Genomic DNA, 16,790 nt, shown 5'->3' on the forward strand with positions numbered 1-16,790 from the left:
ATCTTGGCACCTTGGCTATTTCGATTGAACTTTTAAAATAACACTCTTTCGAATTGGCGAAAGAAAAACGCTGCTCCTGCGATTCCAAAGGAAATTCTTTTTTTTCATTCTGAGCATATGTGCAGCATTTTTATTCCCACGTCATTCAAATTCGTTCTGAACATGGCTTCATTTAATCCTGCCTAATAAAGGCTAAGCGCTACGGAAAATGGATGGCTGTAACTTTTATCCATACAATGTATATTGAGTGCACCATGCAGAAGGAGAAACACCATAATGAGTCTTTACTGCTTAAAAGGGAGATTTCAATAACATGAACACGCTAATGCGTTTCGGGAAATTGCCTACAAATTGCTGTAAATGTATTCCTGTGAGACGGAGATGGTAAAATGGGACACAATCACAGATGAGGGGCACACTCGCGGTCAATGTTAAACACCAAACCTTAAATTCAGCGCCTCCCCAATCACCAGAAGAAGACACCGCCAAAACACCTGTAGAAACGATTGCCGCTCCCGGCATATCTACCGTTGACTGGTTGTCTCCACTGCCCCGCGGTTGGGTTGCACGCTTTTCTCTACATATAGCTTCCAGTGAAGCAGGACGCTTTGAAAGGGAAAGCGGAAGACAGCTCACTCAGTGACCTCAAACGGGCTTAGAGGAAAGTCATTAGCAAATCAAGGAGAGGCTTCCGATTCACATTAGGTCTGATGGGAGACAGGCTTGTCCACTGAAGGATGACTGGACATTTTAAACCGGGAGGATTTTCTTTTCAAAATACACATTTTGTGTGAAAACATGGAACTGCTGCCAAAAGTGGAATCTGTATTCCGTGTGTAAATACAATAACATCAAGTTCTGTTAGAAGTGGATGCTAGAATGTATTCGGTTGCAATGTGATATAGAGCTGTTGTATTGGTGCGCTATAGTCAGCATATTTACATGTTATAATGATGAATTTTCAAACGTAGATGACAGATTTTCTTTCCATATTTAGTGTGATCCTAATACTCCTCCAAGCGTCCTGAAAACAGTTTTGTGTCATTATGAACGGCTTTGTAAAACGATTGCGCACCATGTTTTGCCGATAAAGCACCGAAAAAGCGCACTTCATTTATCATCATGAATTTTTATTCAGTCATCTAAGGAGAAGTTCAATGTTTTTCTGCCCTCAATGCTTTTAGCTAAATGACAAGGTGAGCCGTAATGCCTTAATCAGCATTGGATTTTGTTCTTTTAGAATATGTAATGGATCCCGACTGTATATACTAAAATCATGACCTAGTGTGGTGGCGGCATTTTCTTTTAATGTTATTAAAGAAACTATCTCATGCAGAGTTGCATTTACACATTTAAAACGCTTAATTTTCAAAAAATTACAGTACTTGCCACATTAGTCAATTTCAATCACCTGCTAGTTGTTTTGGATCAGGCTGTTTTGTATAATAAGAAACAACACAGGAAGTATGTCAAATTATCCCGAGGAGTGGCTTGGTCCGATTTTTGACCAAATTTAGATTCTTTTGGATACTATATAACAATTCTTTTATTCAAAATACTTATAGTCACAGTGAAGAGATGGGAGTTAGAATCACACAAAGTATATTTTTCTTTCTATGAGGAGCCTTAGTAGAAAATCATTGAGAATCACACGCACGCACACACGAACACCTACACACACACACACACACACACATATATATATATATATATATATATATATATATATATATATATATATATATATATATATATATATATATATATATATATATATATATATATATATGAGTGTGTGTATGAACCTTGACCTACATACACAGTGGAAGCCAACCATGAGAAAAGGTTTTTTAAAGTTGATAAATTGCAAGTTGTTTTCTTTGTACCCCCTTTTAGAAGTGGCAAGACGAGACCTTCAAAACAACTGTCAAAAGACTTGAAAACAAGTGCTGCCAGTCTGTCAATTTTATCAGTTAATCACAAAAAAATTATCTAATTTTTAAAACCTATTTTCTATGAATTTATTGGGTAAATATTTACTTGATTGAAATGTTTAAATTAGCGTAATTCTTTTTAATGATTTTGTTTGAAAAACTGTTGAAATAGCTTTCGGTTGATTCTTTGTTGTGATTGTTTAAAATAAAACTGTTACACAAAACTATCAAATCTGAGTCATCGTTACAGTCATTTTTTTTTCTCATAGTCTTATGAGAAGCAATTTTAGAAAGGTCATGAGCAGGTTGTTTTGCTCTGAAATTGTACGCAAAATATGCAACACTAAAAAAACGTGTTTGCACAACTTTTTTGTATATTCAATGAGCCACCTGTTAGCTATTTTATAAAGTTTTATAAAACAACCATCTTTCTCTGAGCTGGTGTGGCAGGACAAAGATACCACACGTTGATGTGCTAGTGTACGTCTTGACTCTTTGCATGCCATCACAAATCTCATACAACACTGTCCAAATCAGCAAAGACAAAGCCAACAGGTTCAAAGCATCGAAGGTCCATTGCAACATGCCTACTGGGTGAGAGACATGGTCCTAATGCCCGCCAATCTTACACACACGCGCACACACACATACGTGTTTATAGGGTATAAATTGACAAGTGTCACAAACCGGCTCGATGGTGGTTTAAGTTGACACACCTTTTAAAAGGGCCTAGAACAATAGAAGTAAGGTCAAATCACTACCAAAAAATTGAGAAAATTTTAGAACACTTTAGCTCTTAGAAAAGAGGTTCAGAACCTGAGATCACAAGACCTGACTAGATGGTGGTTTCGGATGACACTTGAATTGTGGTATGCATGGACAAAACCAGGATTATGATGACTTTAAATGGACAACGAGGGCACACCCTCACCACCCAAAATTAACATAAACACACCAACCAGACACCAATGATGACACTTGAATTGTGGTATACATGGACACAACAAGAATATGTTGACTTTAAATGGACAACGAGGGCACACCCCCAACACCTAAAATTAACATAAAAACACTAACCAGACACCTCTATACAATAAGTGCACAGAAGCAAACGTGAGTATTGGCTGTAGATGAGTGATGATTTCAACCTTGTAAGTGCTCATTCACAACTAATTAATAGACACAAGACAGTAAAGAGTATCAACAATGTTGAGACCTTAAAACGGCAATGTTGTCATAACTACAATTTACCAAATTAAGAAGCAACTGCATGAAGGGTGTAGACAATTGTCTTTATTAACAATGGTTCCTTTAACCCAGGCTCTTTCAATGAAAAGACCAAGTAGCCTGCCATTATGAAATTAACAGCATTATATAAAATTATAACGATTCCTGATTATCAAACTGTAAACAATGTCTGTCAAAAATACTGAATCAGACATTCTCAGTTAACAATAACAAGAGACCCAACGGAGTCTATCAAGATCAAGAAAAAAAATCCACTAACTCAAATCACTTTTGGTTATGTGTGAGTTTTATAGTGGAGCTGTTTATTAATATTAAACAAATGCAAAACTATTGTGGAACTCCAAACTTAAACATGGAAATGTGGATAGCATCTGAACAACTTTAATCCAAGTGCAATAATGTAAACTAAAGAGTTGATACACCTATTTAGCATTTTCTTAGCATTTTTTAGCATTTCCTGTCCAATTAATACATTTAAAAACACATTTTCCAACTGTTTTTTGGGGGATTCTCTATGTGACGTTCCCAAGATGAGCCGGGATTTGTCGCTATGTGAGCCTTGAGTATAGGTGATGAAATTTTCAGTTGAGTAGTAAAATATATTTGTAAAAGTATTAAGAGTACATGAAATTGATTGATTGATTATCGAAAAAAAAAACTTTTTATTGCTGAAAATGGCTATGGGTTTACAGCTTTTTCTGAGCCTGCTGCCTCTTGATTGTGATGATTCGGTTCCTTACAAAGTCTCTTATATTTTGTACCGTACGTTGTGACAACGCAGAGTCTTCTGCCTCCTTGCACTGCCTGCATTCAACTTTAGAGGCAAGTTTTCCTTTCCTAATGTGGCCTCCAAAATGTCGCATCACTGCAGCGATTTCTGGTTTGGTCCACATTCTCTTTGGCTGTCTTCTAGCGTCATAATCTTGACCAGCATCATCTTTTCCTGAGAGAAATGCATGGTCAAAAACAGAACAAAAGTTATACACAAGTACTTGAACAATCAGAAGTAAGTCTGACTAATGTGTGAAAATTAAAAAGGCTGCAAAACAAATACGTGAAACCGCTGCTCTTCACAGTTTTTGGTAAGGGACTAATGCAGGCTTTCGAATGGCTGCAGGTTGGAAAAGAGGACTAAAGTTCTCTTTACAATGCCCGATTGCTCCATTCTGAGTCTCTGTCACAACAGCATATGGGACGTTGAAAAGCCCGGCTCTCAAGCACGCCTACAAGACACGTCGTGATTGGCTCCCGGCGTGATCATGGGAGTTGGGGTATATTACAACTCCTGCCCTGTCCTCCTTCTATCGACCAATGAGGGCAGCAGTCACGAATCATGTATCTTGGAGGCGTGCTTGAGAGCCGTGCTTCCCAAAGGAGAACCCATGGGAAGAGGGTTTTAACATTCAAAGATCTTAAATTTTGCCTTACCGCTAGATGTAGGGACTGTGTCTTCTCTTGTAAACATCACATGTGATTGTGTATCTAATAAAAAAAAACAAAAATTACTTGTGAAAAATGCCTTGTCAAGAAGACTATTCTTGTCCCATCTAATGAAAGAAAAAAAATCAAGAAAACTGAGAACACACCCTTGAATCCAGACTCCTGTTCATGTTTCAGGATCGTACAGACTGATGCTGGATCCAGGTCTTCGCCATGTTCAGGCAATGGTTGTTTGATCCCTTTGGTGATGCCCTTAGGCTCACTGTCATTATCTTCAGTCTCACTAAATGACAAGCTTTCTAGACAAAAAAAGGTTGTCATAATGAAAGAACAGTGAGCCATCAGACCCTTAACTGAAGAAACTGGTCTGTATTAGTACAGAATGATCTTAGCTCACATGACCAATGAACCATTTACACAAGCGCGAAAGGATGTATGTGTATGTATGCGTGTGTGGTGAGGGTGGGGGGCTTCTAAAGAAAACATTAGCTTACCTTCAATTTCAATTTCATCCAGAGATTTTCCTTGTAGCCCGGAAAGATCACCTTTCTCTATGGAAAGTAGCAGTTTGGATATCTTTGCCAATTGTGTGGTTGGGACTGGCAACCTGTAGAAATCCCGATGGACCCGAATATCATGTCCCAGAAAATCTGCAACCTGGTCGAGTTCATTTTTTTTCAAATTCAGGATTTGTGATAGTGTGGCGACATGTTTTCGAAGGTGAGTTGACCTGAGGAACTCTGGCTGTTTTGCTCCACACAAGCTTGCATAAACACGCAAGCAATCATGTCCCCTGTAGTGGGTCAGGGTTTTAGGCCTTCCAAATAAAAAAACATTGTCATGCGGGACACTGCATTCCTTCCTTTTGCTACTCAGCAGTGATAGAGCTTCAACCGTAGACGGCGCAAGAAGAACCACAACCTTTCTCTCTCTTTTCCCAACAATTTCTACTCTGGTGAAATAGTTGCACAACCTCTGCTCCAGCTTAGACAGGCCCATGGCTACATCTTTATGCAGCTGTGTTCTGTCCCTCTCGTCAAAACTTTTGACGAGCATTTTTGAGACTTCTCCAGCGCGTCTACGATTGAATACAATAATTTGTGCTAAAGTAACTTTAGCAAGCTCAGCGTAGTTCTTTGGTGTTAATTGCTCCTTCAAGTTAGTAACTGCACTGTGTGCCGTCTTCTGGAGGTACTGGTGAAGTACCTGGACATCCTCTGTGAAAGGCAGTGTTGTTGGTTTATTATACTTGGCACTGCTCAGGGTGTGCAGAGCTTTGTGGGAAACCAGCTCACACCACTGAGATCTGTACAGTTTCATGAAAGTTTCTGTTGACTTCACCAATGTGTCATCTTCTGCCATTAGGGCACGAGAATGAATGTGGTCGCAAATTTTCTTGAGCGATTGTCCCAATTTCAAAGCTAGGCTGGGTGTTTCATAGGAGAGGCTTTCGTCATTAAACCCAGCAACTTTCTTCACAGCTTGAATAACTGTCAGGAAGTTTGAGGGCTTTATGGCTTCTTCCATGCTGTTGATAGAGAAGTCAGCACGCAGACAAATCAGCAGTCGTCCCACTTCCCGGAGCTTTTGACGAATGTATTCATGCTTTGTTGAGTCTTGTCCATGTTTGCTGTACAAGGACTGGGCCAACTGAACAATGGATAGGTCATTTCGCACAGCCAGGCCAATATCATCCGTGTTCATTCGAGTCAGAATCTTCCAAATTCCACTTGAGAAGTGTTGGCTGAATACAGTCTGTTGGGCTGTAGCCAAACACAGAACTCTGGCTCGTCCTTCTTGTTTATCCAAATTCTCACTTTCTGGCCTAAAAGGACATCTTCGGACATGTCTCCACAGTTCTTTGCGTACAAATAATCCCTGACAGTGCATACAGTGCAAGAATTTTTGAGTCACAGCAGGAGCTTTAGGCCTCCTTTTTACTTTTAATTGTCCTTTTTCACCTCTGAGGATCCCAGTGTTATGTTGAAAATTGCCCCGGTTTCGCATTTTAAGAAATAGCGCTTTGCGTTCCTGTGAGTGTTCAGGGAGATAAAATGCATATGAAACTTCAGGGTGAGACATGTGTACTTTCAGGTGGCGAGTCAGTCTACTTTGTGGTTTACCACATACAAAACAGTAGTTTCTGTTGCTCAACTCAAGAGGTGGAGTTTGTTTATCTGTATTTGTCACATGCCTATTTGATGAGTCTTCATTAGAAACCTCTGAATCTGGTGTTTCACTGGGAGAGACTTCTGCGGGCTTGGCAGGAAGGGGCAAACATTTTGTCATGCTGGCTTCGTTTGTTACATATGTGTCTAATCTGTTGGATGAACTGCTACTGGGCAATGATGGTATTCTTTCCAAAATCATGCTTGAATCTGAATCAGATTCTGAATCTGGGACATATTCACTTTGGCTGTTCTCATCGGAGTCTAATATTCTATCCCCATCGTTCTTCCGTCTGTAGCAGGATAGATGCCAGACTCTTGAACAAACTGTAACAGAGTTTGAAAATGTTAGGCCAATATACAGTCAGAGTTGCAACACAATTTTACAATCAATTATATAGTTACACCATGAGGACCATAGTCAGAAACAAGGGTGCTGTGGATATTTGGTTACAAGGCTGTTTGGTTTCTGACTATAATGGCTCACTGTGGACACTTTGGAAAAAGCAATGCGTTCAATTTACTTTACCTTTGCATTTGTATCCAGTCCATGTCAAAGAAGATATAGGTCCCAAGCATATAACACACTTGTCAAAGGCAGACAGTATTATTGTCTCAAGAAGATGTTCACAACATTCCTGAGGACAAAAGAAAAAATCTCTGTAGAGCATGTTGGCAGAACATTTCAAAACCATATGGGATTGCACACTAAAAAAAAAAAGTACAACAAAGATGCATAGATCAAATGTGGCTGCAATTACAAAGTATTACCCAAGTTTTTGTGTGCACCAAAATACTGCTGTTGACATGATAAATTGTAAAACAGGAAAATTAACGGCTCTCATACCGCCTCAACACCGCGCCCTTACCACCCATCCATTCATTTTCAAGCGCTTCATTCTACAGTACGGTTGGGTTGTGAGGGTACCAGCTTGAGCCGGGAAGCCCAGATTTTCCTCTCCCTGGTCATTTCGTCAAGCTCCCCTGGGAGGATCCCTAGGCGTTCTCAGGCCAGCCCAAACACATAATCTCTCTGACATGTCCTGGGTCATCCCAGGCCCTTTTCCCATGCACGGAACACTTTACCAGGGAGGCGTCCACCTCAACTAGCTACTCTCAATGCCGAGGAGCAACGGCTTGACACTGAGACCCTCCAGTATGACAATGCTTCTCACCCTATCTCTTAGGGTAAGATCATCATGTGAAGGAAACTCAATTCAGTCACTTGTGTCCGGGATCTCATTCTTTCACCCATGACACATAGATGAGGGCAGGAATGTAGATCGACTGGTTAATGGAGAGCTTGGTCCTTTCCCTCCTACCAACACTTTGAAAAATTATCCCAAGATACTTAAACTCCGACACTTGGGGCAGGACGTTATCTACTCCCGACTGGGAAAGTGTACTCCACCTTTTTTCCAACAAAGACCATGATTCTGATCATCATCGACCCAAGGCTTCACACTCGTCCCTCTCTGGGCCGTCACTTTATCGTGGTGGAGGGGTTTGCACGCCCCAATGATCCGAGGAGCTAAGTTGTCTGGGGCTTAATGCCCCTAGAAAGGTCACCCAGGGCAAACAAGTCCTAAGTAAGGAACCAGACTAAGCATGAACCATTTTCCTCTAATGATGGATAAAATACATGGAGTCGAGGTGCCCACATTCAGACGCCGGTCACTGTGGCCCCCCTCCGAAGCAAAGCCTGAAGGTGGGGCTAGCTGGCGAGTACCTGGTAGCCAAGCCCACACCCATGGGGCTCAGCCGGGTTCAGCCCATGGGGCTCAGCACCTGTGGGATGGGCCGTAGGTCGGGTGGAGTGTGAGCTGGGCGGCGGCCAAAGACAGGAAACTTGGCGCTCCAACTCCAGCTGCAGAAGCTAGCTCTTGGGACATGGAATGTCACCTCTATGGCAGTGGAGATGGGGTGCTGCTGACCTCAACTTGGGACGCCGTGAACCAGTGGACAGAATACTCTGAAGACATCATAAAACCCATCGACACGCCTTCTTCTGAGTAAGCAGAGTCCGGAAGCTCTGAGGCGGGCTTCTGGGGCTGAAGTCACCATCGTGGTCAAAAAAACTCCTTGGTGGCAAGGCCTTGGGGGTGGATGAGATCCGCCCGGCATTTGTAAAGGCTCTGGATGTTGTAGAGCTGTCCTGGCAGACACGCTTCTGCAACATCGCATAGTCATCCAGGACAACACCTCTGGATTAGTAGATTGGGGTGGTGGTTCCGCTTTTTAATAAGGGGGACTGGAGGGTGTGTTCCACCTATAGAGGAATCACACTCCTCAGCCTCCTCGGTAAATTCTATTCAGGGGTCGAATCTCGATTTCAGGAGGAGCAGGGTGGTTTTTGTCCTGGCCGTGGAAAAGTGGACCAAATCTACACCCTCGGCAGGATCCTCAATAGTACAAGTAATTTCGCCCATCCAGTCTACATGTGTGTTGTAGACTTGCAGAAGGTGTTGAATCGTGTCCCTTGGGAAATTCTGTGGGAGTCGCTTTGGAAGTACGGTGTACCCAAAGCCTTGATACTGCCAATTTTGTCCCTTTAACACCACATTTCTGGCAGTTAGTTGAATCAGTTTCCAGTGGTGGTTGGACTCCGCCAAGGCTGCCCATTTTCACCATTTCTTTTCATTACCTTTATTCACAGAACCTGTAGGCGCAGCCAAAGCATTGAGGAGGGGTCTGGTTTCAGAGTTTCATTTCTGCTATTTGCGGATGATGTGGTGTTGTTGGCTTTTTCAGACCGTGACCTCCAACTCTCATTGGAGCAGTTCGCAGCTGAGTGTGAAGCAGAAGGATGAAGATCAGCATCTCCAAATTAGAGATCATGGTCCTCAGTCGGAAAAGGGTGGTGTGCCCTCTCGGGGTCAGAGATGAGGTCCTGCCCCAAGTGGAGGAGTTCAAGTATCTTGGGGTCTTCATGAGTGAGGGTAAAATGGAATGGAAGATCGACAGGCGGATCGATTCAACATCTGCTGTGTTCCAAACCCTGGTAAAGAGAGAGCTGAACCAAAAAGGGAAAGCAATCTACGTTCCTGCCCTCACAAGCTGTCTTTTATGACCAAAAGAACGAGATCTCAGAGACACGCAGCCGAAATGAGATTCCTCTGCAAGCTGTCTGGGCTCTCCCCTAGAGCCAGGGTGAGTAGCTCAGTCATCCGGGAAGGACCCAGTGTCGAGCTGCTGCTCCTCTCCGTTGAGAGGAGCCAGTAGAGGTGTAGTAGTTCGGGCATCTTGTTATCATGCCTCCCAGACATCTCCCTGGTGAGGTGTTACGGACATGTCCAACCAGGAGGAGACCCCAGGGACGACCCAGGACACGCTGGAGGGACTATGCCTCTTTCTTGGTGCGGGAACACATGGGGATTCCCCTAGAGGAGCTGGACGAAATGGCCGGAGAGAGGGAAGTCCGGGCTTCACTGCTGAGGGTGCTGCCCCCGCAATCTGAACCACGATAAGCTGAAGATGATGGATGGATAGGTTTCATATTCAAATCGCTCTGTAAGTTGGAGGTCCTTGCCTGAAGACGCCAACAACACCACATCATCACTAGTAGCAGAGAACAGAGAAGCAATACTGAGACCCCCATTACTTCTGATGCAACGATAAATTCTGTCCATAAAGGTAATGAACGGACTCCGTGACAAAGGGCAGCCTTGGCAGTGTCCACCTCTCACTGGAAACGAATTCAACTTCCCGTCGGAAATACAGACTAAACTCTGACATGGATGGTACAGGGCCCGAACAGTCCGTATCAGAGGGCTAGGTACCCCCCCTCCTGAAACAGCCCCCACAGAATTCAATGAGAGACACTGTCTAAGGCCTTCACTCCTTCTCAAAGTCCAAAAAGCACACACAGACTGGTTGGGCGAACTCCCATAAATGCTTGAGGATCCTGCGAAGGGTGTAGTGCTGGTCCATTGTGCCTCGGCCGGGACAAAAACCACACTGCTCTTCCTGAATCTGAGGTTCGACTTCCTGATGCACCCTTCTTTCCAGCACCCCCAATATATCTTATAGAGAAGGCTTAAGAGTGTGATCTCTCTATAATTGGAACACAACCTCTGGTCCCGCTTCTTAAAAAGGGGAATCATCACACCGGTCTGCCAATCTAGAGGCGCTGTCCCCGATGTCCGAGTGATGTTGCAGAGGCATGTCGACCAGGACAGCACCACAACATCCAGAGCCTTTAAGAACTCAGGCAGTTCTCATCCACCCCTGGGGGCCTTCCACCAAGGACTTTTTTTTTTGACCACCTTGGCAACTTCAGCCACAGAGATGGGAGAGCCCACGTGCTTCCAGACTCTGCTTCCTCTGAGGAAGACATGTCGGAGGAATTGAGGAGGTCTTCGAAGTATTCTGCCCACAGGTCAGCAGCGCGCTATATCCTTTGTAAATAATATTTATGGTGCACTGCTTACCCCTCCTGAGACACCAGATAGTGGACCAGAATCTTCTCAAAGTAATCAGGATCTCATTTTCCATGGCCTCACCGAACTTCTCTCATGCCCGGGTTTTTGCCTCGCCAAATACCCAAGCTGCACTCCGCTTGGCCGGTCAGTATTTGTCAGCTGCCTATGGATTCCTACAAGCCAAAAAGACCCAATAGAACTCCCGATATAGAACTTCAGCTTGAGGGCATTCCTTACCCTTGTCAACCAAAGGTTACATGGATTTACATCACGACAGGCGCCTACTACCTTACAAAACTTCAATCAGGCGCCTCGATAATGGAGACGCGGAACATGGTCCCCCTCCCCTGAAACGTGGGACAAATTCTCCCAGAGTTGGGAGTTGAAACGCCTTCTGAGGTGGGACTCTACCAGATATTCCCAGCAGACCCGCACAATACGTTTGGGTCTGTCAGATCTGACCGGCATCCCCCCCATTTCCACCGGGTATGTCACACCGGGACGAGCCCCCGGGGATTACCCAGGGCACGCTGGAGAGACTATGTTTCTCGGCTGGCCTAGGAACGCCTGGAGATAGCCATGGAGGAGCTGGACGATGTGGAAGTCTAGGCTTCCATGCTGAGGCTGCAGCCCCTGGTACCAGACCCCAGATAAGCGGAAGATAATGGACGGACAGATGGATGAATTCAATTTACCAACTGAATATACCTGTTCAATGCCTTCAAACTCTGAGCTTAGGGATGGCAGCGCTACATCAGGCTGCTGTAAAGAGAAATGAAGAAAAAATTAACCTCAGATGACCAAACCGTTGTAGGCACAACACATTACATCACAGTGGTGATTCTTAGTGATACAGGATCAAGAATCATTGCGTTTTACTTGGTCATTTCACAAACAATCGTCTAACAACTACTGACAGAGTGTCAGTTTCTTCTGATCCATGTATAGTGTTAGGTTGAATTCGTATTCCTGTTTGTACTGTCATTTAATACAATTCTACAGCAACTGAAAGTAAGAGCATACTGCTGACAGGAGAAAAAGGGACAGTCTGTTTATATACAAGTAGTATTACTTCCCCACAATACTATCCTAAAGAGCATATATATTTTTAATTAAAATTTTAATTTTGATTACATTGATAGTAACATTTGAATTCCTGCACACAATTGTATTTGACAATGCCATATTAATGATTCATTATCAAGCCTACAAAATTTGTCATTACTCCACCATTATCAAATTACATAAATGAAACATTATTTATGTAATTAATATTCCCTCAGTTCCCTTCTTAGCGTAATATTGTCTCACTTTTCGTTTCAATTGGAAATGACCCAATAGTTTTCTTGACACTGCGCATTTAACATAAGAAAATCTGCTGCACTATTGAAAATGTGTAGCAGGTTAAGGTTTTGAAAATCTCAAAGACAACCACACATGACATGATGTGTTGGTATACGATGTGAAACTAATGTACACTATTATGGCTAGCCTACTTTGCGGTAGGTTAGCCATAGCAATAATTATATTAATTAGTAAGTAAGGAATCTGTTGAAACATTCCCATTTATTCATGGTGAATTTGAATGTTTTGAGAAATTTGGCTACATTTGCAAGCAAATTAGTGTTCTAAGAATAATGTTCTCATATACACTTTTATAGTGATTTATTGGCATACGGCCAAAATAGCATTTTAATTTTGCTTAGAATTAAAAACTCACCGAATCATTAATTCTCTTAACCAGATTCAAAATCATTTGCTTCCCTCCCTCAAGCAGTTTTTTCTTGGCCTTATCAAATGCTTCCTCACGCTGAGCATGATGCTTCCGTAGGTTTTGAAGTCGGCGACTTGCTCTTAACTGTCAAAACACATGACACAAATCGGTCGTGTCGAAGAACAATTTATTCAAATGAAGCAGAAAAATCTAACCGTTTTACCTGCTCTTTTGTAGCCACCTGGTGAAAGGGGACAAGTCCAGTGCTAATCTGGAACAAATATATTTAGTTTTGAACGACTGAATAATTTAACCAAAATTATGATAGAACTCCTTACACTGTAAATGAAAGTACGATTAATTAATAAAAAAAGTTTAAATGTGTATTCCTGTTTATGTTGTCATTTAATGCAATTCTAAAGCAATTGAACGTGAACGCATTCTGATGACGTTGTTTGAAAAGGGGCAGTATGTTTTAGCAGGGATTAACGTGAGTATAAGAGCAATGTAGAAGACTTATTGAACTAACACAGTTTGATAGCGTGAAATTATTGAAGACTGTCAGATAGGTGATAATATGTGACTGTGAGACTTGTAGATAAAGCCAGGTGAAATGTCACTTTAAACCATAATCCTGCAAGCACACACACATACACATGGAGGTGAGTTTGACTCCTAAACCTCCACACTGAATAGTTTCGGTGGGAATGTCTGCACATGCCTGTGTCAGTGTAAGCCATATACGAAGATGAACACACACACACGCAGCCGTTGGTGTGACTTAAAAATGTAATAATGACTGTATAATACACTATAAATCCAGTGGATCTGGCTCGAGTCTATTAATATTAATAAGCCTCGAAATAGTTTTAGTACTGGTGACTTGACACAGAACTTAGAATATACTGTAGTTGTTGAACTCAACCGGAAGTTGGATTCGTAATGATGCTTATTGGCGCTAAGATGATTTACCTTTTCAGAATTGGTCAGTGGCTGTAGTACTGTACCAAGTTCAGTCTTGCTCGAGGTCATTAAGTCCCTTCTCTCCATCGTACACTGAAATACAGGGTCAAAACACACAGATATGCACAGGAACAATCAAACTCCATGGAATTGTTTAATTACAAATTGAATAAAGTTGCAAGAATATGCCTGAAAGGTAAACTTTTGACAGTTTTTCACTCCCAGTGATGCTGTTAAATTTATATTCAACAAAATGTGTGTACCGGTTCAAAGTCTTCAACATTTGAGGGCTGGGGAGACATCTCCACATCAGGATGCTGTAAATAGACAGGAAAGAAAATTCAAACTTTGATGCTCATACCTTCAGAGGCACAACGCATTACATCACAGGGAGGTGAATTTGAGTGATACAGGATCAAGAATCATTGAGTTTTACCTGGTCATTTCACAAACAATAGTGCACCAAGTACTGATAGAGTGTCAGTTTGTTCTGATCTATGGAGACTGTTAAATTGAATTTGTATTCTGTTCATTCTGTCATTTAATGCAATTCTAAAGCAATTGAAAGTAAGCGCATACTGATGACATTGTAGGAAATGAGACAGTACGTTTTAGCAGGGATTAACGTGTGTATAAGAGCAATGTAGAAGACTTAATAAACTAACACAGTTTGATAGCGTGAACTTATTGAAGACTATCAGATAGGAGATAATATGTGACTGTGAGACTTGTAGATAAAGTGAGGTGAAATGTCACTTTAAACCATAATCCTACAAGCACACACACGGAGATGAGTTTGACTCCTAAATCTCTAGACTGAATAGTTTGGGTGGGAATGTCAGCATATGCCTGTGTCAGTGTAAGCCATATTCTAAGATGAACATACACACACGGACGTTGGTGAGACTTAAAAATGTAATAATGACTGCATAATACACTATAAATCCAGTGGATCTGGCTCGAGTCTATTAATATTAATAAGCCTCTAAATAGTTTTAGTACTGGTGACTTGACACAGAATGTAGAAAATACTGAAGTTGTTGAACTAACCGGGAAGTTGGATTCTTAATGATGCTTATTGGGGCTGAGATGATTTACCTTTTCAGAATTGGTCTGTGGCTGTAGTACTGCATGAGGTTCAGTCTTGCTCAAGGTCATAAAGTCCCTTCTCTCCATCGCACACTGAAATACAGGAAGATACAGGGTCAAAACACACAGAAATGCACAAGAACAATCAGATTCCAGGGAATTGTTTGATTACAAATTGAATAAAGTTGCAAGAATATGCCTGAAAGGTACACTTTTGGCAGTTCTTCACTCCCAGCGACGCCGTTAATTTTATATTAACAAAATGGATGTACCGGTTCAAAGTCTTCAACATTTGAGGGCTGGGGAGACATCTCCACATCAGGATGCTGTAAATAGAAAGGAAAGAAAACTCAAACTTCGATGACCATACCTTCAGAGGCACAATGCATTACATCACAGGGGTGATTTTGACTGATACAGGATCAAGAATCATTGAGTTTTACTTGGTCATTTCACAAACAATAGTGCACCAAGTACTGATAGTGTCAGTTTATTCTGATCCACGGAGACTGTTAAATTGAATTTAAATTCTGTTCATTCTGTCATGTAATGCAATTCTAAAGCAAATGAAACTAAGCGCATACTGATGCCATTGTAGAAAAAGGGACAGTATGTTTTAGCAGGGATTAACACGTGTATATGAGAGCAATGTAGAAGTTAATAAACTAACACAGTTTGATAGCGTGAACTTATTGAAGACTATCAGAAAGGTGATAAAATGTGACTGTGAGACTTGTAGATAAAGCGAGGTGAAACGTCACTTTAAACCATAATCCTACAAGCACACACACATACACACGGAGGTGAGTTTGACTCCTAAACCTCTACACTGAATAGTTTTGGTGGGAATGTCAGCATATGCCTGTGTCAGTGTAAGCCATATTCTAAGATGAACACACACCCACGGACGTTGATGAGACTTAATAATGTAATAATGACTGCATAATACACTATAAATCCAGTGGCTCTGGCTCAAGTCTATTAATATTAATAAGCCTCTAAATAGTTTTAGTACTGGTGACTTGACACAGAACCTAGAAAATACTGAAGTTGTTGAACTAACTGGGAAGTTGGATTCTTAATGATGCTTATTGGTGCTGAGATGATTTACCTTTTCAGAATTGGTCTGCGGCTGTAGTACTGGATGAGGTTCAGTCTTGTTCGAGGTCATTAAGTCCCTTCTCTCCATCGCACACTGAAATACAAGAAAATACAGGGTCAAAACACACAGATATGCACAGGAACAATCAGACTCCAGGGAATTGTTTGATTACAAATTGAATAAAGTTGCAAGAATATGCCTGAAAGGTAAACTTTTGACAGTTTTTCACTCCCAGTGATGCCGCTAAATTTATATTCAACAAAATGGATGTACCGGTTCAAAGTCTTCAACATTTGAGGGCTGGAGAGACATTTCCACATCAGGATGCTGTAAATAGAAAGGAAAGAAAACTCAAACTTCGATGACCCTACCTTCAGAGGCACATCGTATGACATCACAGGGGTGATTTTGAGTGATACAGGATCAAGAATCATTGAGTTTTACTTAGTCATTTCACAAACAGTAGTGCACAGAGTACTGATAGAGTGTCAGTTTATCCTGATCTCCGGAGACTGTTAAATTGAATGTGTATTCTGTTCATTCTGTCATTTAATGCAATTCTTAAGCAATTGAAAGTAAGCGCATACTGATGACATTGTACGAAAAGGGACAGTATGTTTTAGCGGGGAGTAATGTGTGTATAAGGGCAATGTAGAAGTTAATAAACAAACACAGTTTGATAGCATGAACTTATTGAAGACTATCTGATAG

At 41.7% G+C, this 16,790-nt stretch overlaps 1 protein-coding gene across 2 annotated transcripts; it reads right to left on the minus strand.

The window, feature by feature from the left end:
• Positions 1–3,205: 3,205 nt before the first annotated feature.
• Positions 3,206–16,402, minus strand: LOC148425474 (uncharacterized). Of its 2 annotated transcripts, XM_088411931.1 has the most exons (14): positions 16,353–16,402; positions 16,089–16,172; positions 15,250–15,303; positions 14,987–15,070; positions 14,152–14,205; positions 13,898–13,981; positions 13,149–13,196; positions 12,932–13,069; positions 11,920–11,973; positions 7,320–7,428; positions 5,117–7,117; positions 4,769–4,921; positions 4,611–4,664; positions 3,206–4,125 (listed from the first exon to the last, which is right to left on the minus strand). In XM_088411931.1, the coding sequence occupies exons 1-14, from the start codon at positions 16,389–16,391 to the stop codon at positions 3,869–3,871; spliced, it is 3,213 nt and encodes a 1,070-aa protein (XP_088268057.1). In that variant the 5' UTR covers positions 16,392–16,402; the 3' UTR covers positions 3,206–3,868. The 2 variants fall into 2 exon arrangements, with proteins under 2 accessions (XP_088268057.1, XP_088268058.1); XM_088411932.1 differs by lacking the exons at positions 12,932–13,069; positions 13,149–13,196.
• Between the last annotated feature and the right edge of the window lie 388 nt (positions 16,403–16,790).

The sequence above is a fragment of the Hippichthys cyanospilos genome, chromosome 3, assembly GCF_059441005.1.
Source record: "Hippichthys cyanospilos isolate Australia breed blue-spotted pipefish chromosome 3, RoL_Hcya_1.0, whole genome shotgun sequence".
Classification (NCBI taxonomy): Eukaryota; Metazoa; Chordata; class Actinopteri; order Syngnathiformes; family Syngnathidae; genus Hippichthys; species Hippichthys cyanospilos.

Coding starts and splice junctions, on each gene's coding strand:
- LOC148425474 (XM_088411931.1), bottom strand. CDS start 16,391: ATGTCTCTCCAGCCCTCAAATGTTGAAGACTTTGAACCG. Junction 15,304..16,088: donor CGCAGACCAATTCTGAAAAG/GTAAATCATCTC, acceptor TTCTATTTACAG/CATCCTGATGTGGAGATGTC. Junction 4,922..5,116: donor GGATGAAATTGAAATTGAAG/GTAAGCTAATGT, acceptor TTTTTTGTCTAG/AAAGCTTGTCATTTAGTGAG.